Source organism: Petaurus breviceps, unplaced genomic scaffold, assembly GCF_028583685.1.
Source record: "Petaurus breviceps papuanus isolate PSGF00001 unplaced genomic scaffold, PetGlider_PUasm1.0 188, whole genome shotgun sequence".
NCBI lineage: Eukaryota > Metazoa > Chordata > Mammalia > Diprotodontia > Petauridae > Petaurus > Petaurus breviceps.
In genome coordinates this window covers 20,733,010-20,757,202 of record NW_027185804.1, presented here as the reverse complement: position 1 = coordinate 20,757,202, position 24,193 = coordinate 20,733,010, and the positions used below count along the sequence as shown (strand labels likewise).

At 36.4% G+C, this 24,193-nt stretch overlaps 1 protein-coding gene across 1 annotated transcript in view; it reads left to right on the top strand.

The window, feature by feature from the left end:
- Nucleotides 1-24,193, top strand: part of DCDC1 (doublecortin domain containing 1) — a 420,660-nt gene that overhangs the window by 205,091 nt on the left and 191,376 nt on the right. Inside the window, 4 exon segments of the mRNA XM_069091090.1 lie at nt 17,680-17,692; nt 18,984-19,122; nt 20,187-20,257; nt 20,260-20,327. Coding sequence (XP_068947191.1) covers nt 17,680-17,692; nt 18,984-19,122; nt 20,187-20,257; nt 20,260-20,327 — 291 coding nt within the window.

Sequence of the window (24,193 nt, the reverse complement as noted above, 5' to 3'; positions counted from 1 at the left end):
CTGGGCTTAGATGTGTGTGTGTGGGGGGGAGAAATTCCTGTGGTTACTTATCCATAATAGGGTGAGGTCAGGGGAATTTCTTTATCAAGTCCAGAAATTGGGTAAGGATTTTAGTTGGCTTTCTGAAACAGCAGAAAGGAGTGACTCACAGGCCACTTTAGTATGTCAGGAGTTTTATTAGATCAGAAGCCCCAATCATTAACTACTTTGCAAAATGTCCAAACAATGGAGAAATACAAAAATGTCTGTCATTGCCCACATGCTTTATAGTTATTAGGACTACTTAGCCTAAATGATTCCATACTGGAGTCTTATCATTACAATTATAAAATAAAACAATATAAATATCACAATTACCAAACCTTCCCTCAAGAAACAATAGGTACATTATACAAAGAAGACTAGCATATGCCCCAGATAGGTAAAAGTAGGGTGGGGCAGGATAAGACTTTATACAGAGAAAATATACCCATGTAAGAAATCCAGGAGCTACATAGGTGAAGAATGGAGAGACTTTGGACAAAGAAGGCTGGAAGAGAAGTGTCATTATCATTGATAATCCTACAGGACTACCTGAACAGAGAGAGAAACCAGAAAAGGAATTTGGATCACAAGCTTGGCATTGAATCATGATATAGCAGTGATGGGGGACCTCAATTATCTGGACATCTGTTGGAACTCATTCTTTGCCAAAAACAGTAGCTAATAATTTCTTGGCTTGCTTTAATGACAATTTCAACCTTTAAAATGTGGATGAAGCAGTGAAGAGAATTGCTATTCTATTTCTGGCCCACAAGGAGGATTTGACTGTTGAATTAGAAATGACGGGAACCTTAAGTACCCCCTCCAGTCTTAGAATTTGTCAGGAATTCAGTCATCACTGATTAATTATTAAACACATTATTAGGCACTGTGATATGTGCTAGAGATTTGAAGATATTCGAAAGCATAGCCTCTACCCTCAAGGAGCTCCCATTCTAATTGGGGAGAGAACGTGCAAATAACTATATGCATATAGGACATGTTCAGGGTAAATGAGACATAACTTTAAAGGGAAGGGGATGGGATAAAGCTCCTTCTGAAAAGTATGATTTGAGCTGCATCCAGAAAAAAACCCAGAGAGTATTTCAGACATGAGGGACAGACAATGAAAAGGAGCAGAGTCATATCACCATTTGAATGGAAAGGTAGGAAAGAGTGAGATAGTAAAAAGATCCAGAATTGTAGTAGTATAACTTTGGAATTTAATGAATGGTAGACATGGTCAGCTATGTACTTTAGGAAGAACACTTTGATAGTGATGGAATTCTATTGTCCTATAAAAAAAGATAAGGGAGATTGTTTCAGAAAAACCTAGGAAGATTTATATGAACTGATGTGAAGTGAAATGGCAGAAGCAGAATACTGTACACAGTAACTGCAATATTGTAACAATGATAAGTTGTAATGTAGTGATCCAACACATGTCTGAGAGATTTGTATGGAAAATACTGTTCCCTTCCAGAAAGAAAACTGATGAAATCTGATTGCAGATTGAAATGTAATTTTTTTTACTTCCTTTACTTTTTTCTTGGTTTTTTTTTTTTACAACATTGCTATTAAGGAAATGTTTTGCATTATTTCAGGTGTATAATTGATATCATATTGCCTGCCTATTCAGTGGGTTGAGGAGGAATTGTAAAGAGGGAGAGAATTCAGAACTCAAAATTTAAAAAAAAGAATGTTAAAAATAATAAATTTATTTTTAAACAAAAAGGAAAATCATTTTGACAATTAAATGGAGAGTAGACTAGAGTGAGGAGATAATTGAGGGAGGGAGACCAAAAAGAAACTACTGCAGTAGAACATATGATGATATAAAATGCTAATATTAAAGCATGGCACAGTGCTCTTAGAGCAGGGTAAAAAGTGCGAAAGTTTAGAATGAACGAAGATGGCAAGAAAAGCTAGGGAGGTTACAACACAAAAAGGACTTTTACAAAAGTGATTTTGAAGGTTCAAAGAAGGCATTGATAGGATCCGTGCTCCAAGTAGAAGAGATGTTTGCTATTGGAGAAAAGGCAGGTAGGCTCAGCTCAAATTTTGCTGCTTAGCATACAGGCTGGCACATAGGAAGCACTTAATACTTAATTGAGTTGTTGATTGTTTTCTCTGCCAAAAGAATGATCTTTTAACTGTAAAGGACAAAATAAAAATAATTAATGAGGAATTGATACCAAAGTAGGGATATAATAAGAGAAGCCTTAGCTGCCCTTAAAGGGTTCCAGTCACCAAACCTAGGTGAATGATACATTTGGTTCCTGAAAGAACTGGAAACCATGATGATTGAGGCACTGTCAAAGCCTTGAATGATTGTAGAGAGTTGGAGAAGTACTGAAGGATTATAGAAGAGGAAATGTTGTCCAACTCACCCAAAAAATGAAAGGAGGGGAAGGAAGAGAATTAAGTGTTAAAATAATAATTCAATTGACTTTAATTCTTGGAAAAATTCCAGAATCTGTGAAGATATAGAATAGGAAACGGTTGTCACAAGAGTCAATATGACTTTATCAAGACCAAGTAATAGCAAACTACTCTCATTGCCTATTTTGATACGGTTACTAGATTTAGAGATCAACAGAATGGTGTAGATACAATGTACTTAGATTTAAGAAAACATTTGACCAAGTCTGATGTCATTCATGTGGGAAATGGGGTAATGTGTGAGTGAATTACATGAAAGTGCAATTAGATGAGTTTGAAACTGGTTGACCGTGCAGACACAAAAGATTTGATATTGAGGATTCAGTGTCAACTTGTGAGGAGATCTCTGGTGAAGTGTCCCAAGGAATTATTTCTTGCTCATGTGCTATTCAATATTTTTAGAAATAACTTGGATAATGGCATAGCTGTCTTGGACCCACAGAATCAGGATTCAAAGAGATCTTGAGAGTGTAGAATATTGGTCCAATTTAAAGAAGGTGGCATTTAATGGGAATGAATGTAAATTCTTCTACCTGGGTTCAAAAAGCCAACCACATTTTATAAGTGGAGGGAATTGCGTCTAGACAGCAATTCACCTAAAAATATTCTGGGGGTTAGAGTTGACAGAAAACTCAATATGAGTCATCAGTGTAACATGACAGTCAAAAAGCTAACATGATCATAAACTTAAGAGAATAATAATGTCCAATTCAATTTAGTTCATAAGAATTTGAGAGCCCATTATGTACCAAGCTCCAAGGTATTTGCCATCTCTGCCCTCAAAGAAATGGGTGGAGAGGGGAGAACAACCCCCTCCTAGATAAGTACATATATAATATATACAGATTAGATACAATTTTTTTTTTAGTGGAAAGATAGAATTAACAAGTGGAAGGGGTGGGGGCTTGTTTATCAGAAAAGGCTCCCTGGGGGAGCTGGCATATGAGCTGTGCTTTGAAGGTAGCTAGGGATTCTAAGAGGCAGCAGTAGACAGGGATCATTCCAAGCTTGGGGGACAATGTCTGTAAAGGCACAAAGATGGAAGATGCAGTGTTTTATACATGGTACAGCAAGTTTAGTTTGGCTGAAATGTAAAGCACATAAAGAGCAGTAATATGTATTCATCCTGGAAAGATAGGTGGAGTTGTAATGAGCTTTCAGTACCAGAAAACTGCTTTTTATCCTAAAGGCAACAGAGAGCTACCAAAGCTTTCAGAGAGTCTCATTGCCAGACCTTTAGTTCCTGGCAATATTCCTGATATTTAGGAATATCAATTTGACAGATGTGTGGAGGTTGGATTAGAAAGGGGTAGAAACCAGAAGCAGGAGACTAATTAGATGGTTAATGCAATAATTCAGGTCAGTGGTGATGGAGGCTAAGCAAGGAAAGTGGCTGTGTGGGTGGAGACAAGGGGACACATGGGAGAGATGTCATAGATTTAGGATTGACAGACCTTGGCAACCGGCTGGGTATTGGGGGTGGGATAAAGGACAACTTAATTGAGTGTGACTCTGAGGTCGAGAACCTGACTGCTTGGAAGAAGTAGTATCCTTGGCAGAAATGGAAAAGTTAGGAAAAGGCATGAATTGGGGGGAGAAAAGAGTTTTGTTTTAGACGTTTTGAGTTTGAGATGTCTATAGGGTATCCATATGGAGAAGTCTTGGATGATGGTCATGCTAGATCACATCTAAAATATTTTTTCCAGCTTTTGGTGCCATATTATAGCAAAGACAATGAAGGTAGGAAGATAATGACTCCATAGAAGAGACAAAGCTGTAAGATTTCTGAGGGTAAAGTCATCATAATAGTAACAATAAATTTAATATTTGTCTAATACTTTGGCTTTTAAAGTACTCTCTATACATTATCTCATTTCATCCTCACAACAACATGGGAGATGAATGGCATTATTACTCTCATTTTGCAGATGACAGAAGAGACTTAGAAGAATTAAATGACTTGTCCAGGTTTGCACAGCTAGTAAGGATCTGAGGTAGGATTTTAATCCTGCTTATTCTGACACCAAACCTCATACTTTGTTCATCCATGACATGTCAAATGGATTCAGAGATCATTCTATCTTCTCATTTTCCATTGAAGAAACTGAGACTCAATGATAGAAAGTAACTTTTCTAAGATTTCTCAACCAGTTTGTCAGAGATCTGAGTAGAAAAGAAGTATGAGGAGATTCTTAAAATAAGACTCCACTCAGGGCCATATAAAAAATCCTGAGATATTATGACAGCAAATTGATGTTTACTGAATGAAGGAATGGGTGTTTGTGGAATGTTTAACTTCTGGAGAGGAGACATTATTATCCCCCTCCCCCTTGATTATATCCCTTTCCTTTTAAAAAATAGACAAAAGGTAATTAAATTTTGAAAAGTGAAAATTGAAATGAGTGTAATCTGTGTTGCTTAAAAATTCCATTTCTCCTTGAGCAAACATAGCCTCATCATTAAATGACAAAGAAGTTAGAAGTCCAAGGTGGATGTGCTTTGGCAGTCAATAGTGGCACGTTAGTGCTGAAGTTCTGTCCATTATTGCAGATCAGTGCTTTCAGTTTGAGTATCTTGAAGAATTATTGACAAAATAATTCATGCAACAGGAGAAATTACCTGCACTTAATCAATCACATTTAGAATCCTGTCGCTTCCGATAGACTTTATCACAGTCTAACACATTTCCATAAATGTCATTGCACCAGGCACTCTAAAATAAAGGGACCTATAGTTTGTCCAGGTGGTCAATTTATAGCCTTCAACATCAGAATTACTTTTTTTTTCCCAATTAGCAATTGAAATCCATGCTTCCCAATTTTTCCCACTCCCTATTTACCCTGGATTCATTCTTGATGGAAAATATTTGGCACTCTCATCAAGGAACTTTTATGAATTATATATATTTCAATACTTTAAAGATCTGAAAATACTTCATTGAGTGCTAGGCATTGAAGATAAAAAAATAAAAAAGAAATAATTCCTGCCTCCTGTGGGAGTGGGATAGGTTAGATAGTGGGAGATAGGATATGTGGGAGAGGATATAACATGAACACAATAAGAACTTTTGATATTTAGCCCACCAATTAAACTTTGATACAAATTCTTTGAATTTAAAAATCTCCAGGTGATAATGGCTGAAAAACATGATGATCTCTATTTTGGTACTTGACTGTTAAAACAACCTTCCATAAGGTCCTCCTCCAAAACTTCATAGGCACAGAAATGACTCTGGTTATGACAGCAGGATGCAGATTCTAACAGGTCTACCAAACTAAAGTGAAGTCTGATGACAAGCTATATGTAATATTGTGATTATAGCAAGGGATACTGGAAAATATGGCTTTCTTCCTTTTTTACTTTTTTCTTTTTTTAACTACTTGAAAGGAGCTGAAGAATTGTGAATGTGAATGTGAAAAGAGAGATTGAAAAGCCCAACAACTTTAGAAGTGCCCAGAGAGGAGAGGGGTCCATGGGCAGGGAGAGGTGTGACAATGGAACCCTCAGGGGAAGCTGACTGTAATTGAAAGGGTTTGATACAAAAAAATGAATATAACCAAGAATCGTGGAGTCTTCTTTGACTCATTCTTCTACTTAAGAGGTTAATTACCTGTCCTAGACAGAACTTAATGTTGGCTTAAATATGTCTGCCCTACCATTTCTGGGACCCAGTGAATTCATCAACTTCTTTTATGGAAGAGAATGAGAGATAAAGATCCACAAAAAGTTCGAATGAGGGAATTAGTACAGAATTTATTAACCCTTAGATGAACTTTTTAAAAAGCAGCAGTGGAGTTCATAATCTCATACAAGGCAACAGGAAGGAAAAAATCTGGTTAAAAGAGATAAGCAGGGAATATTATTATACTTAAAGGAATCATAGTTAATGAAATAATTATTATACCTATATGTTCACCGACTGGCATAGTATTTAATACTTAAAACAAGAATTAATCCTATCACAGAGAGAAATAGATATCAAATTATAATAGTTGGAGAACTCAACATATTTCTTTCAGACCAAGGTAAACATAATAAAAAGATGCAAAAGAAGGAAGTCAAGGTCTTGGATATAAAGATCAGATATGATAGATGTCTGGTGATTACTGAACAGGAGTTTAAAAGGACTATGCCTGTTTCTTAGTTTTATATGGCTCCTTTACAAAATTTTGCCTTATAGCAGGCCAAAAAAATTCATAAATAAGTGCAGAAAATTTAAAATGTTAACTGAAAACAGTACATAAGTCAGACTCATGTATTTAAAGAAAATATTAAAAATTAAATTGAATCTAAATTGTATAATTCTTAATCATATATGGTTCAAAGAATAAATCATAAAATAATATTTATATCAAAGCAAGTGACACCAATGAGATATTATGTCAAAGTTTAGGGGTTTCAAAGTAATATTTATAGAAAATTTTGAATCTTTGATAACTTTCATCACCAAAAGAGGGAATGTATGTATCAATGAGTTTCAATGCTATTTTAAAAAATCTGAAAGTAACAGAAAAGCAATTAAACACAAAAAAGAAATCATAAAAAACTCAAAGAAGAAATAAAGTTAAAGATAATCAAGAAATATAATTAGGAACTATTTTAACCTGAGAAAATAGACATTTAGCTAATTTGATTTTTTAAAGTTAAAACAACTTATAGTACCATTTAAAAATGATAATCTTCACAATAGATGAGAATGACAGTTACTAGGAATTTTGCCCAATTAGGTACCAACAGAATAAGAAATAGAGAATTTAAATGATCCAATTCCAGAAAAAAGAGACTGAGCAAACCATAAATGAATTGCCAAGGGGGAGGGGGAGGGCAGGAAGCCCAGGACCAGAAGAATTTTATCGTTAATTCTATCTAATGTTGAAAAAACAATTAACTCCAACATTGAAGAATTTTTTTTTGCAAAAATAGAGAAATAAGGGATTTTACCAAACTTCATTTATGACACAAATGTGTTCCTGATACCTAAATCATGGAAAACTAAAGCAAAAACAAAACAAAACAAAGAAAATGAAGCATTGTACCAGACATTGGGAATACTAGTTCACTATCTCAATTCATCATTTATTCTGCTCCTATCATGTTTTGTGTGGTATATATTCCATCTTCCTTTGTCTAGCTCATAAAAGAAGTGGGATTGTTTATATGCCTATTCCTCCTACCCTCTCCTCCATGTTGGTATACTATTACCCTGGAATGCTCCAATTATGAGAATTAATATGTTTCTCTACATTCTTTTTCATTTCTTTCCAATTGTGTTCTTTTTCACTTCCTTTTCTCTCTCAAAACTGACAAAACAGATAAACAACCTCTCCAGACTCTGCACTTGTTTTCCTTTACTTTGTTGAAGTCAGTAGGATTCTGAAGTGACACATCTCTTTACCTTCTATAAGCATTTAATCATCATTCTGCCCCTTACATTTGTTCAAATGTATTTATCTTCACAAATTTCTTCTGCCTTCTGCATTTGTAATTCAAAGATTCAACTGAACGCTGGTCTTTTCATCATGAATGTATGGAAGTCCTACATTTTAATGAAATGTACATTTTAGCCCATGTAGGATTATGTTTTTGAAATTTAGAAGAATAAGTTGTTCTTTTTTGTAGGCATTTTGGTTTTACCTTTTAAATATTACATTTCATGATTTTATTTCCTTTGAAATATATGCAGAATAGTCTTGTGTGACCTTAACTCTGATTCATTTTTACTTGACTTTTTTCCCAGCTGCCTGTAGTATTTTTTTTGGTCCAGAAGCTAGGAATTGTTGAGTGTTTTCAATTTGGAATTTCTTTCTGGAAATTACTCATGGACTCTATTTTTACTTTGCCCTATGGTTCTAATAGAATTGGACCATTTTCTTTTAGGATTTTCTTGAAATATAGTATCCAAGACTTCTGTTTTACCTTGGTATTCAGAGAGTTCAATGATTATTAAATTATGTCCCCTTAACCTGCTGGTCAGTTGTCTAGGGCAGTTGTTCTGAATAGATACTTTACCTGTTTTCTAAAGTTTTAGCCTTTTAACTTTGTTCTAATATTTCATATTGTATCATAGTTATTGAGTTCTGCTTGCTCCCTCCTTTGGTTTCTACTATTTGAGTAAGATTTTCTATCTACTGTTCTTACCTCTTCATTCTCCTCCTAATATTTCACTAAAGAGTTGTAATTTCTTCTTTAAATGCTCACACCTTGCCCCCCACCCCCCAGTTATTCTAGTCATTCTTGGTATCTTTTTGGTGAATCTGGCTTTTTTTTTCTCAGATTATATTTGTACTTATTGTGGAGGTACCTTCTTTTTCTGACCCTCTTATTATTCCTCAGATTTCTTTTCACCCATTTCATTTCTTCATTGTATTTGGGATTTTCTTACATCTCCAATCTGAGTTCTTACATTGAAATCTGATGTGAGGGCCAGGATTCACTCCCTCCCATACTCTTAGGTTCATTGGGCACATCCTGTTGGGTTCTATCTTCTCAGTAGTTTAGATGTGACTGCTGCTGCAGCTCCAGGTGGGCTGGCTGGGATCAAGACTATCCTCTGACCTTGGTCCTCATCTCTTTTTTTCTCCTTGGGTACACCTCAAATGGAAATTGTCCTCATTACCTTTTATAACCCTGATGTGTCCTAAACAGATGTTGGAGATCATGTGGTTTCGTTTCCTCTCTTGTCCCTATCCTGCCTTCCCCTTCATGCAGGATGTCTGGTCATTGTATTATCTCTGTCTCTTGTTATGATCTTTAGCCTCAACAGAGGCTCTGACTTCAGATCTCTTAGCATGCCTTGAAATGTGCGTGCAGTCACCCACACTCTCTGATGTCCCTAGCTGTGGCTCTGACAGGTCAAGCTCTATATCCCACTGATTTCTGGTCTTGTTTACTGTAGTTTGGGGTGGATTCCAGCCCCATTCACAACCTCTGGTCCTTGTTCTAACCCCCAGGTTTCTGGCCATCTTATTGTGTTGTCCCAAATTGGTTACAGGACTTATTTTATTTCTGTCTGGTCTTGTTGATCATTATTCCATCTGTTGCCCTTTTAGGTCATTTTGGGGAGTTGTCAGGAGAAATAGACTCCTCTAGGATTATTCACATTTCCATCTTAACTAGATTTCAGTTGTACAATATTTTGCACAATATAGCTACAAAATAAGTATTTATTAAATCCAATAGATTTAAAAAATATATTATTGAACTATTTTTCTTGTCTTTCTACTTAAATGCTAAGGCAGGGGATGAAGATGGATTTTCCATTTAGATGATATGCTCTTCAAGATTAAGGTCCATGTGAATGACTGCTTTTGTTTTCCTATACAGTGTCCGGTACATGGTAGATATTAAATAAATTATACATACTTGTTTCCATGTTCCCTCTCCCTTTATATTGTGAGCTTCTTGAGCTTTCTTTTTATTTTCAGCATTTAGCACCATATCTGGCACATAGTAGGTGATTAATAAATGCTTATTGATTGACTAACTTAGGACTTGCAAGGGAATTGAGCAATCATACTTAATACCAGTAAAGCCTTTTATATGGGGAAATGATGATTTGTCTGCTGATTGCTTTTATCTTGATTTATTTTATCCCAAGTGTAAAATGCATTTGAATTTTGACAATAAAAATGATCTGAACTCTGGCTGAAAACCTCACTGTTTTCTCATGAGCAATATCCAATATTTTCTGCTCCTGTGCCCTCCCATCAGTTTGATTTAGGGATTCATTGTCAAACAGGAGCTCTGATTGTGTTTCACAGTATGATGAGCAAAAAGAATAGTCCTCTTTTTCTCTTGTATTGCTGTTTACTAAAACAATTCAGATCAATCACCAAGAATTGCTTGAGACTTAGTCATCTAATTAGCCTTTCCTATTAAAGTAACATTATGAAATTGTTAAAACCATCCAAATTAAAGGCAAAATCCCTTTTTAAATAGAGGACAACATAATAAAGAAATGAGTCCAGTAGACACAAAATCCAATAGGGTTTTAGAAGAAAGATCAGAAGACTTCAAGGAGGAAGTGGGATTTGAGCAGGATGACTCAAAGAACATAATTAACAGAAACCATTCAGATTCAGTTCTTGCAGCACATTTCAGAAGTGTTACTGAAAATAATGAGCAAATCCAGAGGAAGATTAGCATGATGCAGAGAGGAGTAGAGAACATGTGATATGAGGATTACAGGAAGGTGATGGGGATGTTTAGTCCTAATAAGAGACGGCTTTGGTGGGAATATGAATATGAATAAGCAGAACCAGGATGAATGGGTGGAGGTTACAGGTAGGAAGATTTTTGGACACCACAAAGGAAAATCTTCCAACATTTAGAAATCTTAAAAAAAAATGGGCTACGTTGGAAGAGAGGGAATTCACATTCATTGGGAATATTCAAGTAGTGGCTGAATGACTACTTGTCAAGGACATTCTAGAGGGGAATTCATGTTTTGTGACAGAGTTGACCAGATGATCCCTTAAGTTTGTTTTAGCTCTAAAATGTTTATGATCCTAGAAGAATGAACATTTGGGGTGGGAAGAAGATAATGAGTTTGATTTTAGACATTATGTGAGTTTAGTTTTAGTTATTTACTATTCCAAACCACTATGTGCATGTGTATACTATAGTTTGTCATGCATGCATCGGTTTCCCTCTTGTTTCAGTTCTTTCCTGCTGTCCTCAATGCCATTTTTGAACATCAGTAGGGATTTCTCCAAGTATAACCTCATGGCCACTCTCATCCTTTTAATCCCATTACTCTACCTGTTCTCCTACTCTCCAGCCCTTAACACAAGACTTGGCACATAGTAGTTATTTAATATATGCTGGTTAATTTTCTCTTTTATGTTGAACTTTTCTTGGATGTAGAAAATCTGTGATGTCTTATTTGGTTATTTCCATTGGGAGTAAAGATAGGCAAACAAAAACTAAGACCAGGGTCCATATGTGTGCAAAGAAAGGCAAAGTTTGTGTGAATAGAGGTTTACATACTGTCTCCTTAGGGTGGGAACACAATTTTGCCTCTTTTTTTCTTTTAGTATTCCCAATACTTAGCAAAGTGCTTGACACATAGTAAGCACTTATTAAATACTTGTTCATTGACCAGTTGACCAGCAGAGATATATACTGCTTGTAAAAAAAACAAACAATGAATTTCGAGTCAGATGAGCTGGATTCAAATCCTGGCTTTTTCATTTACTAGCTCTGAGATGAAATTATGAGATTGGACTTGATATTATATTGGGTTCCTTTTAGCTCTAGCTCTGTGATCCTTTCATCATCTGGGCCTTCAGAAGTCCTTACCAGTGGAATCCTGTCTCATTAAATATAGAAATATTCCCCTGTAGGCAACGTCCAATACATTGTCCTCCTCTTTAAAGGTCATCATAACTTAGAATTACATTTTATTACAGACCTAAAACCAGTTATTCTTAGAAGTGAGTGTTTGAAGTGCAAGGTTGCATCTCTTCCAAGCAATGAACTTTCTATAAACTGTCCATAACTTAGTCTCACATGTCTATTATCCCTGTCTGCATAAAATATCTATTGTGTCTAAATTATTAAAGAGTTTTTCATACAAAAATTATTTTAATCAGCACCAATATAAAATATTTTCACCCTTTCTATACTATTTTATTTGTGTTTCCTAGTTTTGGGCTCTCCATAATGCCATATTTTCCCATAAGGCTTTATGTGATACTTGAAATAACTTATTTGAACAAAATAGAAGTTTTTTTTCCTATTCATTTATATGAGATCATTAATCTAGTTGATAATTAATATCTGACAGAGGCCAAGGGCTGGCTTTCTCTTCCTTATGGCTACCACTTCCAAATGCTTGCTTGATTTATTAAAACTTATTGAAATTTAAAAGGAGACAATGCTTTATTTCATGAAATCTAATGACCATCACTCCTCAACAAATATTTGCAGATAGTGGAATGCAATTATGCCAGGAATCTAGAAGAGCATTGATTATAATATTTATTATATTCACTTAGAAATTTTGAGTATATTTAATTTTTAGATTATAATTGTCATGAGAATTTTACAAATTAAGTGCTGTTGTTAAATTGATAGTGTTCAAAAACTATGTACATTTGGTTAAGGATAAGAGGGAGAACAATTTGGTAATTAATTCCAGTTGGTAGAGAAGCCATTATGTGGCTGGATTTTAAACATAATCAATATCTTTTTCGATCTATCTCTCATCTTTCTAGCTATCTCATCTATATCTCTTTATATTCTCTATCATCTATCCATCTATGTATCTGTCAATCTATACCTTGTTACTTGTATTTGTGATCTAATTCATTTTTCTGTATCTACTCTATATTATGGGAGAGACCATGACACAGTGGTTAGATAGTTGGCCTTGGAACCAAGAAGATCTGAATTTGAGTCTTGCCTCTGACAAGCACTGGCTTCGTCACCCTGAGCAAATCATTCACCCTTTCAACACTCTGGGCAACAGAGCATTGAAAAAAAGGCACTAACTTCTATCTATCAATCGGGGAATGGCTAAACAAGATGTGGTATATGAATGGAACGGAATACTACTGTGCTGTAAGAAATGAGCAGCAGACGGACTTCATAATAACCTGGAGAGGTTTATACAAACTGATACTGAGTGAGAAGAGCAGAACTAGGAGAAATTTGTACACAATTAAAGACACAGCATATGTGTGATGACCAACTTTGATAGACTGGACTCTTCTCAGCAATTCAGGGTTATAAGACAACTCCAAAAGTTTCATGATGGAGAGAGAGATGTCTACATCCAGAGAAAGAATTAGAAAGAACAGAGTTTGAATGCAGATTGAAGCAAACTATCTGCTCTCTTTCTTTTTCTTGTTTGGTTTTATTTCTCCTTCCCCATTGTTCATTCCATCTGTTACAATCCTTCTTTATAACCTGATTAATATCTAATGTGAAAGTATTTGCAGATCCTATACTTGATTGCATGCTGCCATGGTGGGGGGGGCAGGCATATGGGGGGGGACAATTTGAAACTCAGGGGATTGTGGAACTGAATCTTGTGAATTAAAAGTAAACAAACAAATTAATAAAGACAAATTTTTTTTAAAAAAGGCACTAACTTAAATTGATAGAGAGAGTTTCCTCATCCAAGGAATTTCATGTACAAATGAAATAACATATCCAGTCCCTGGAAACCCCTATTCCAAGAGTAGATTGACCCATTGACCTTTTGATACTTTCATATAAGTTCTGTACTCTGAATTTGTATATATGTATATATATATATAATATGTAATAGCTATTTAGATGTACATATACCAGATATGTGTGTTTGTATACAAACACATACAAATATATGTATGTGGACATATTTGTACATACATATACATACATGTGTATATGCATATGTGTGTATATATAAATAAAGTATATGCAAATGTGTATATATGTGCACATATAGTTACCTAGAGACTACTGGGAAGCTTTACTCTGGGAGTACCAAGAATAAATGTAGAAAATTTGGATTACTTCACCAACAATGAATACAAGTAAAAAGAGGAAGATTTTTGGAAATTTTATTTCTTTTGTTGTTTTTTTAGAAGGAGGATGGGAATAAGCATTTATATGATGCCTGCCTGCTCTGTGTGAGGCCCAGTGCTGGGCACTTTGCAAATATTATCTCTTGTGTTTAGTTTGATGAAGATCTATTTGGTGCCTTCTAGCACTTTTTGGCAGTCCAGATTGGAATCACTGGAGATTTGAGAGTACTTTCTAAGTTGTTAAGGGGACAGAATTCTTTTACAAAGAGACTCTTCCCCATCACAGTGAAGGAGTTACAACTCAAAGACATTTCAGTGATCCAAAGGATGAGGAGGAACCAAGAGTTTTTGAAGGTTCATGGAGGTGGAAACTTCAAGAGGCTATTAGGACAATGACAGAAATGTTTAAAAGATTCAGCATTTTGATCTATTAGGAATATTGAAAGAAACTGCTTGAATTTATCCAAAGAAACTGTGGTTGATGGACTTAATAGTGTTAATTTATAAAGGGACAATTGATAGAATGAAAGCACAAAATTTGATAAGACAAGGGGTATTTTATGGCAGGACATCCTTATTATTATGTGATATAGGTTACCAAGAAAAGTAGTGAGGACTCCTTGTACATTGAAAATTAGAGAGAGGGGCCCCATAGGGGATGGAGCATCTGCCCTAGCTAGAGTCAGGAGGATCTGAGATCAAATCTAGCCTCAGACACCTAATAGCTGTGGGATCCTCAGCAAGTCTCTTAACCTGATTGCCCCAAAAGAAAAAGAAAAGAAAATTAGAGAGACACTGGATTGTAATAGGGTGGGGGCAGCTAACTGGCTCAGTGGATAGAATGCTGACCCTAATTCAAATCTGGTCTCAGATACTTAGTAGTATGATCTTGGGCAAGTCACTTAACCTCTGTTTGCCTTAAACTGATGGAGAAGGACATGGCAACCCACCTCACCAAACCCCATGGACAAAATAGGCCCATAGGGTCATGAAGAGTTGGACACAGCTGAACAACTATATAACAATAACAAATGTTGTTGAACTGGAATTTTGGTCAGAAAGACCTGGGTTTGGTTTCTTCCTTACCTCAGATACTTGCTATCTGTGTGATCCTTAGTAAGTCAATTATCCTCTCTGTACCTCAGTTTCCTTATCTGTAAAATGAGGAGCTTAGACTCAAAGGCATAAGCATTTATTTCCAGTTCCGTATCTATGATTCTATGGGGGTTAAGGGAGGAAGAAAGAATAAACTTTAATTTTTTTCTATTTTGTTCATCAATATTCTTCAGATCCCTCACTCTCTCAACCAAAGTGATAGCCCTACCCCTCATTAAGGACAGTCCTTGTGCTGATGATACCTGGTTCCATTCCCTTCCAACTCCTCCAGGATCTTGCTCATCAGGAATGTCTTATGTCTCATGCAGCTTCCATTTCTCCCTCTCCATTGCCCTTCTCTTCTTTCTGCTAACAAACTCTACTCTACAAAAGCTTTCCATTGATCCTGCTAGCACTTCTGTTCCATCTCTTTCTCCCCTCTTCCCTTTAACCCTATTGACAAGCAGGTATAAACCCAATTGCCTCCATTTTCTCACCATCCTTTATCTGTTCAACCCTGATTCTCTGACTTTCAACTCTGATACTCTACAACTCTCATCAGCACACTCCCCTACTAAAAAAAAACTGGCAGTGGTCTCCCATTGCTAATCAGAAAAAGCATAAGGTCCATAGCCTACCATTCAGGACCTTTGACACTCTGACTTAGACTTACCTTTCTAGCCCTATTTCATACAACTTCCCAAATGGGTGACTTAAGCTTCAGGCAAACCAAACTGCTCAAATTACTCACAAATACATTTCACATGATGATACTTCTCAACCTTCATTCTGAACATTCTACATTTCTAAAATACCCTCCTTTGTCTTCCATGTTAAAATGCAGTTAGACTTCAAGACCTTCCTCAAATGTCACCTCCTTCATGAACCTTCCTCTTTCTGCCAATGAAATCTGGTTCCTTAGGCCTCTCAGAAGACTCTGTAATATGTTCCTACACTTATCAAACCCTAATTTGATTTCTGTTTATTTTGCTAGGCTATCATCCTAATATACAAGATAATATCCTAATATAAAATATGGCCTTATATTATTAGACCAACAATAATTATGTTATTGCTGTCTTTTGTTACTAATTCACATTAGGGCCATTTGAATTATACTTAATTGAGTATTCTTTTTCTTTTAAAATTAAAGTACTGGAAAGCAGCAAGATTTCTATCATGTGTACTCTCTCTCTGTCTATGCAATGGCCAGAACATAGCAGGGGCCCAGGAAATATTGTCTGAATGAATGAATCAGTATTCCCTCAACTAAACAAATATCAGCTAAAGAGAGAGTGGAGACCATGTCAGTACAGGAAAGAACCACCAGTAAGTGAATGAATTAAGGCTCTATTTATAGTTCCATTATGCAGGATAATCATTTCTTTGCTCAAGACAGACCATAATCAATGAAAACATATTGACAGAGTCTGCTTTGAAAAGCAAGAACGAACATGAGAAATTCAAAGTTACCCGTGGAGTTCAAACATATTATCATCTACTGACCAGCATTAATGACTATAATGATGATAGAAGACTTTAGTTCAAACACATTGTTACAGTTCACTCTACCAGTATAGCCACAGACTTTATTAATGGATTCCCTAATTGGGCTTTTTTGCTAAATTAGTAGCAGTGTTTAGCAGCAGTGGACATTAGGACTGTGTTCTTTACCATATAACCTCACATATAGTTTAACAAATCATTAATCAAAAAAAAAAACCCCAAAAACCAAAACCCCAAACCTGGGCTGTCAGCTAATTGTTCATTACCTACATCTCTATTTACCATTGCTACCTCCTACTCACCCAGCCAATCTGCACTGCCTTCCATTGCCCCCCTTATCACACCAGATTCTTCTTGTAAATATATCTTTATTTGATGGGGAGGGGAAAGAAACACAGTATGATTGCATAGATCTCACCATGCAGGAGAACTCATCTGTTCCCATGGTTTTTTTACTTGTATAGTTTATTCTCAGATTTATAGCACCACAGATTTAGAGCAGGAAGAGACCCAAGAGATCCCTTTTCAGATGAGGAAACTGAGGCCCAGAGATTTGTCTCAGGTGATGCAGGTAGCAAATAGTAGCGCTCAAATTGGAGCCCAGGTCATCTGAGTCCAAATCCAACTCATTTCCTGGTTACCACGTGTCTTTTATTTCTCTCCATTGCAAAGCCTCTTCTGCTCTGTGCAGTCTCTATGAGTAGATGCTTTGCTGTCCTTTCAGATTTCTTCTCAAACTTTTCTCAAACCTCAGACTTAACTTGTATGATGCACTTTGCTCCATTTTCCACAAGCATTAATAACTGAGTCTTAGAATGCTTTCCACAGCAGCATCCTGTGCAGAACCTTTCTCCCTCCCTCCTGAGCATTTGCCATATAATCTTCTCCTGTAATTTTCTGACTCCATTCATCCATCATGACACTCATTTCCTAATTTATTTCCCAAAGAGGCCCCATTGTTGATATGGTTAACCTGTTACTTCAAGATCTCAGTCACTAGGCATCTTCCTCTGGGAATCAAAGCTGCTCAATGCTGATATGAAGAATTTTTGTTATCTGGTGCCTGATTCCTATAGTAATTTCTCTTATGACTGGTTAGGGGCATCCAGATGGTGAGTGCTGAGCCAGACCTGAGTTCAAATTTGGCCTCAGGCACTTACTTGCTGTGTGACCCTGGGCAAGTCACTTAACTCTGTTTGTCTCAGTTTCTTCATCTGTAAAATGAACCGAAGAAGAAAATGGCAAACCATTTCAGTATCTCTGCCAAGAAAACCCCAAGTGGGATCACAGAGATTCAGACACAACTGAACAAGGGGATTGTTTAAGGTTCAAATGAAATAATATTTGTAAATTGCCTGGCACAGTTCCAGAAATATAGTAGGAATTTCATAAATGCTTTTTGACTGACTTCTCTCACTTTCAACATGGGCAAAATGAGGAAAATAATTAATAATGTGAAGAAAATGTCTTATGGCTCACAAAATACAGAAAGACTCCAAATCTATTTTTCTATTCAGGGTTAAATAAAAAGGAAACTTTGCAATTTCTACAAGAATAGCATACATTCAATATAGTCTAGATATATTGCTAAACATTCCAGGTTTTTGATCCATGGATAGCAGCCCTTCTATAACTTAGAGTTTGCGAGAGCTCGTGGTACATGGAGAAATTGAGCAGCTTGACCATAGTCACACAATGAGTAAATATCAGAGGTAAGATTTTTTTCTCTCAGGTTTTCCTGACTTCAAGCCCAGCATTCCTTCCTCTGATATCATACTTCCTGTCAACATTATGATATACTAGTTACTATGATTTTTAGAATTAAGGGGCTGTTCATTTAATCTGTTTATTTTAAATTATGGAAATATAACTCGGAATGCAATGAAGATAATTTTTCCTTACGGCAGATGTTCCATCAATAATTGGAGTATTTACTGAATATTTCCTACGTTCATGGCTCTACGCTAGGGATAGTGTGGATACAAAAGGAGGGTAAGACAGGATTCCTGCCTGATATGTTTAAAGTCTAGCTGGAGCAAGAAGACAAACCCCCAGATAACTAGGGAGTAAGGCAGTATTATGAGGTAATGGATGCTGCTCTTTTGATTTGTAAAAATGTCGGTAAAGAGGGGATTAATAGTTAATAATAATAGCTGACATTTATATGAGGCTTTATGATTGATAGAACATTTCATGCATAGAACTAATTTCATTCTATTTTTAAAAAATTAATTGTTAAGCAAACAAGAGTCTTAATTTGGCCCTGTAAAGAACAGCACTTGTTAGCAGAGTAGATTTTATTATATTTCTTCTTTTAAATAACTTCCCTTCCCATAATTCCCACTCTACTGAGTGTTGTGCCACAGCTGGCAAAGACCTGGCATCTTTTGTCCTTTCCTACAGGCTTTCCCTGAGTTTGTCCTGACCTACCTAGAGGAGCTAAATGCAAGGGAGGATGTGACCCAGACAGAACATCACATTCACCATGGGGCCTGGACCACAGCTCATCAGGGACGCGACAGCCGCTTAGCAGAAGAGGTCAGTGTAGTGAGCCAGAGGCAAGTCAGAAATAGTCTTCAGAAAGATGGATTTTGAAAAGAGGAAAGTAACCAGGTTGTTTCCCCCACACACACAAGTAAGCAGACTTATATTCCCATTTCAATGTTGTCCATAGTTTAAAGCAAAGATTCTTAATCTGGGTTCTGTGAACTTGTTATTTCTATATTTTTATAACTAATTCACATTTTAATTGGTTTACCTTATAATCCTATACATTTTATGCATTTAAAAACATTGGTCTGCTAAGAGGTCATTGGATTATTCTTATTCTTTTGTTTTTTTCCTTTCATTTTCTTTTTTCTTTTCTTTTCTTTCTTTCCTCCCTCCCTCCCTCCCTCCCTCCCTCCCTTCCTCCCTTCCTTCCTTCCATCTCTCCCTCTATCCCTCTTTCTCTCTCTCTCTCTCTCTCTCTCTCTCTCTCTCTCTCTCTCTCTCTCTCACTCTCTGTCTCCCCCCTTATCTCATCCAGGTTATAAATGCAATGGCCACTCATTGCCCTGATCCCACTGATGATTGATTGACCTGAAAACTTTGTACTTTTCTTTTTCTGACTGTGCTACTTTACCCCCTCCTTAGCCAGCTTGCTGGTCCCCTACTCCCAATTGTCCTTAGTGCTACTGTAGTTCAAAACTCTTTAACTCAAGTCATCTACTAGCCTCAGACTTCCCACAGTAGCAGTAACTACAAGTGCACACAACACCTATACCCATCAATTTCTCTAGACTGCTAAGGCATCCTTGACACATAAAAGTTTAATAATCCTTGATTTAAAGTTAGATTCATACAGAAATACATTTAAACAGATTATTTTAGTAAATCGGGGGAAGAATTCCTAGCTTACTCATAGAGCCATCATATTTAAACCACACACATAAAAATATACAACATTTGTATGATGAAATTGTTGTAAGATCCTCAAAGTATGAATTACCTCTTGAGTATTTGGGGGGACACAATTTTCAGCTATTTCTCTTGGGGAAAAAATAGCCATCCTTGACATCAAATACATCTGGACTTTGTTTTTTAGGTTCCACATAAAAGCGCCAGCACCGCAAAGTCTACAGCTCTTCTCCAACCCTTTAGATGACCATTGAATGCCAGAAGGTCTGCTGGGGGAAGGGCTGCTAAGCTGACCATGGCTCTGGTGAGGAAACTGGATGGAAAACATCCTAAGGCCTCTGCTCAAAGGTAGGATGGTGACAGAGCTGATAGTTATTGTTCAATGACATTAGATGTTTTCCTTCAGTTTCATGTGAGATTGATTTCTTGAAGATTATTAAAATATCTCAAAAGCCCTCCAGCTTACAAGCAAAACAGGCTTTTGATCAACATTTAATGGAAAGAGGTGACATTTATGTGAATCTATCTGGATATGATCTTTGTTGGTGTTCCCACTGTACACGGGCAGACGGAAGGTGAGAATGGTCAGTCTGCTTCAACGCTGGTGCCTTGTTCACTTGTTCTTCAGAATAGGGAGTTCTCAGGGGTAGGGCATTGGAGAGGAGTCACTTACTAATATGGTAATAATCTTTCAATATAAAGTGTCAGTCCAAGACCTGGACTAAAAACAGCATTGCATTGAAGGTTTATGGTAAATGACCCATTCTTGATCCTAAGAAATATAACTTTAACATCATTTACATCATTTCTGCCACTAGCTAGGGATGGGGGAGTCTTAGTGGTGATTTGACTGATACAATTGAAATGAACTCTTGGTTGAAATTCAAAAATAAAAGTCTAAACTTTTGTTCATTGACTTATTTCAGTGTTAAATCATTTGTGTTGAACAATTTCAGAACTGAAGATATTTTCCTGACCTCTCTTAATTTGATGGCAAAGATATTTGATGATTCCAATTGGCTCAAATTATTATAAAGTGATTTTGCAAATGGAAATTTAAACATAAATGTAGTTTTAGAAATAATAATAAAGCTCTATATGGTCCACATTTCTGGAGAACTGCCATTTTTGAGCAAGCATGCTATTATATAGGCAGAAATAGTATTTAAATGAAGAAAATTAGCAGTCGTTTAGCTGGTAGTTTCTCCTTCTCTCTAAGTAAACCCTCCTGTCCAGGTTTCTGCCTGGAGAGGAAAATTCTCTCTGATGGCAAAGCGGCTTTTCCTCTTTATTCATTCTTATTCTATCACCTTATTCTCTTTATCATACATTTTGGCATTTGAGCATATTCCATTTATTACCACATGAGAACACTGGATGAGGAGTGAATGGACCTGGTTAACATCTTAAATCTGTCATGTATGAGCCATATATTTTTGGGCAAAGAATTTCATCTTCCTTAGTTATCTATAAAAAGTCATCTATAAAAGGAGAATAATGCTGTTCACACACTTGCATCTCAAGGTTGCTATGGGAGAACATTCTCCAAGCCTGAACTTGCTTAAGGCAATTGGTGGCACAGTGGATAAAGGACTGGACCTGGTTTCAAGAAGACCTGAGTCCAGTTCCTCCTTCAGATGTTTGCTAGCTGTGTGACCCTGGGAAAGTCACCTCTGTCTGTCTCAATTCCCTCATCTGGAAATTGGAGATAATAACAGTGCCTACTTTTCAGGGTTGTGAGGATAATTTAAGATAACATTTGTAAATCCCTATATAAATCTAAAATGAAATATGTGTTAAAGTGAGCACACCGGGCTGCCAGGTGGCTCAGCGAGTAAGAGCACCAGCCCCAGTGTCGGGATGACCCGGGGATCGAATCCAGGCTCAGATACTTAGCACCACACCCAGAAATAACAGGCCGTGTAACCTTGAGCAAGTTACTTAATCCCAATTGCTTTAAAAAATAAAGTGAGCACACCATTGCCTTTTTTTCCTTATATCAGTGTGTCTGAGATTTCAATGTGGGCATTCTCTCTATTGGTCTGTATTGCAAACTATCAACAATCCTGGTTGTTTCTGCCTCTAGTTGCTGTAAATTAATAGAGTTGCCTAAGGAGTATATTGGATGTTTTCATTGTAAAGAATGCAGAATGTTATAGAGATGATTCAATGCAGAGTCTCCCTTTGTATCTAAATTTGTGTAAGTGCCATTGCCAAGGAGATAAACCGATTATTCAGTTTGTTACTGGGCTCAGAGACAAGGAAACATTTATCTAAGGATATTTGTTATTGGTGGTATATCATTTCTTCCTGTGGTCTCTAAAGAGCTGTCTTCATTCCTTTACATTTATTACTTCTTTTCAGATACCAGTGCCATTATGTCAATGGCAATACCATTATATCAATGTCAGCGCCATTGTGGCACATGGTCACAAAGTCTTAACATCTTCCTTGAGCTACAACAGCCCTTCTCAGAAGGCCAGATTCTTTATTTGTGAGTAAAATCTCAGTTCAGATCTTTAAAAGTAGGCACATGTGAATGAACATTTTTGCTTATCTGTCATTCACAGGCAAAAAAAAATGATCCTTTGAATCTCACTCTAAGGCCATGTTGAAACCTTTTCATGAAACAAATTTAAAAGCAAAACAACCTTAAGCTTTTTTATGTTTTTCTCAGAATTTTCAAACAAGTCATTCATCATGTCAAGACTTGTATGAAAACTAAATAATCATCGAAATCGATTACTTTAAGGGACCTTAGAGAACATTCAATCCCCAAGCCTTCATTTGATGGACAGATAAGACAGATGATGTGCAAAGAGATACAGTGGCTTAACCATGATCCCAGAGTTAGTCTGAGTCAAAGTTTGGACTAGACTCTAGGTCTCCTGATTTCCTTTTAAAATACTACACACATCTGAAACCCTCTTTAAAGATGACATCTTAAAGCCATATCATAAGGACTTATTTTTATAATTTTCTATAATGCACAGCCGAGTTACATGATGTTGCCTAAGGGATATGCTTGAATCTTTAAGTATATCTATGAGCTCAGAAAGTGAGATACTCTCTCTTTTGGTACAGATTGCAACCCATCTATGCCTTTTCATTCTAGGAGATCCTGCTTCATTTGACTATGCAGATTCTCCTATCAGAGGACTATCCATTGGTTTTTCTTTTTTTTGTGGTGATGAAGTATTTTATTGCATCAAACAGGATACATAGATTTTATATAAAACATATATTTATATTCCCACAATTTGCCTACTATCAAAGATGTTTAGTTGTTCCAAGTGTAAGCGTCCTAGAGAGAGAGTGGTTCTTTTTTTTTCATTTTTCAAATGCTTTATTAACTTCTGATTTACATCATTCATTTCTGCCAGATTTTGAGTTACAAATTTTCTCCCTGTTTTTCCCCTACCCACCACCCCAAAATAGCAGTCCCACAGGATATCCCCTCTTCCAATCTGCTCTCTCCCATATTTTCTCCCATACCCCTTTTGACTTTTCCAGTAGGGAATGGTAGATCTCTATGCTCCAGAGCCTGTATATCTTATTTCCCAATTATATGTAAAATAGTATTAATATATATTTATATATATATATATATATATTAAATATATATTTGATTTTAAAACTTTGAATTCCAGATTCATTCCCTTCCTCCCTTGTCACCCACCCTTACTGGGAAGATACGTAGTTCAGTATAGGTTGTACATGTGTAGCTAATGCAAAACATTAACATAGTAGATATATTGTAAAAGACTGACTATATTTCCCACCCTCCTATCCCACCTCCTACTTGTTCTATTTTCTACTTTGATCCCGTGCCTTTTCAAAAGTGGGTGCTTCCAACTTCCCTCCCTCCCAGCCTGCACTCCCTTCCATCATCCCCCCTGTCATCCCCTTCTCCCCTACTCTCCTGTAGGGTGATACCCTATTTAGTGTGTATTTCATTCCCTCCCCAAGCCCAATTCAATGAGAATAAGGTTGATCATTCCTTTTTGCCTTCCTATTCTTCCCCTCCATTGTAACCATTTTCCCTTGCCTCTTCTATATGAGATAGTTTACTCCATTCTGTCTCTCTCCATGTCCTCTCATTATATTCCTCTCTCACCTCTTAATTTCACCTTTTAAGTATCATCCCTTCCTATTAAATTGGTCCTGTGCCCTCTATCTATGTATACCTGTAAACATATATATATATATATATA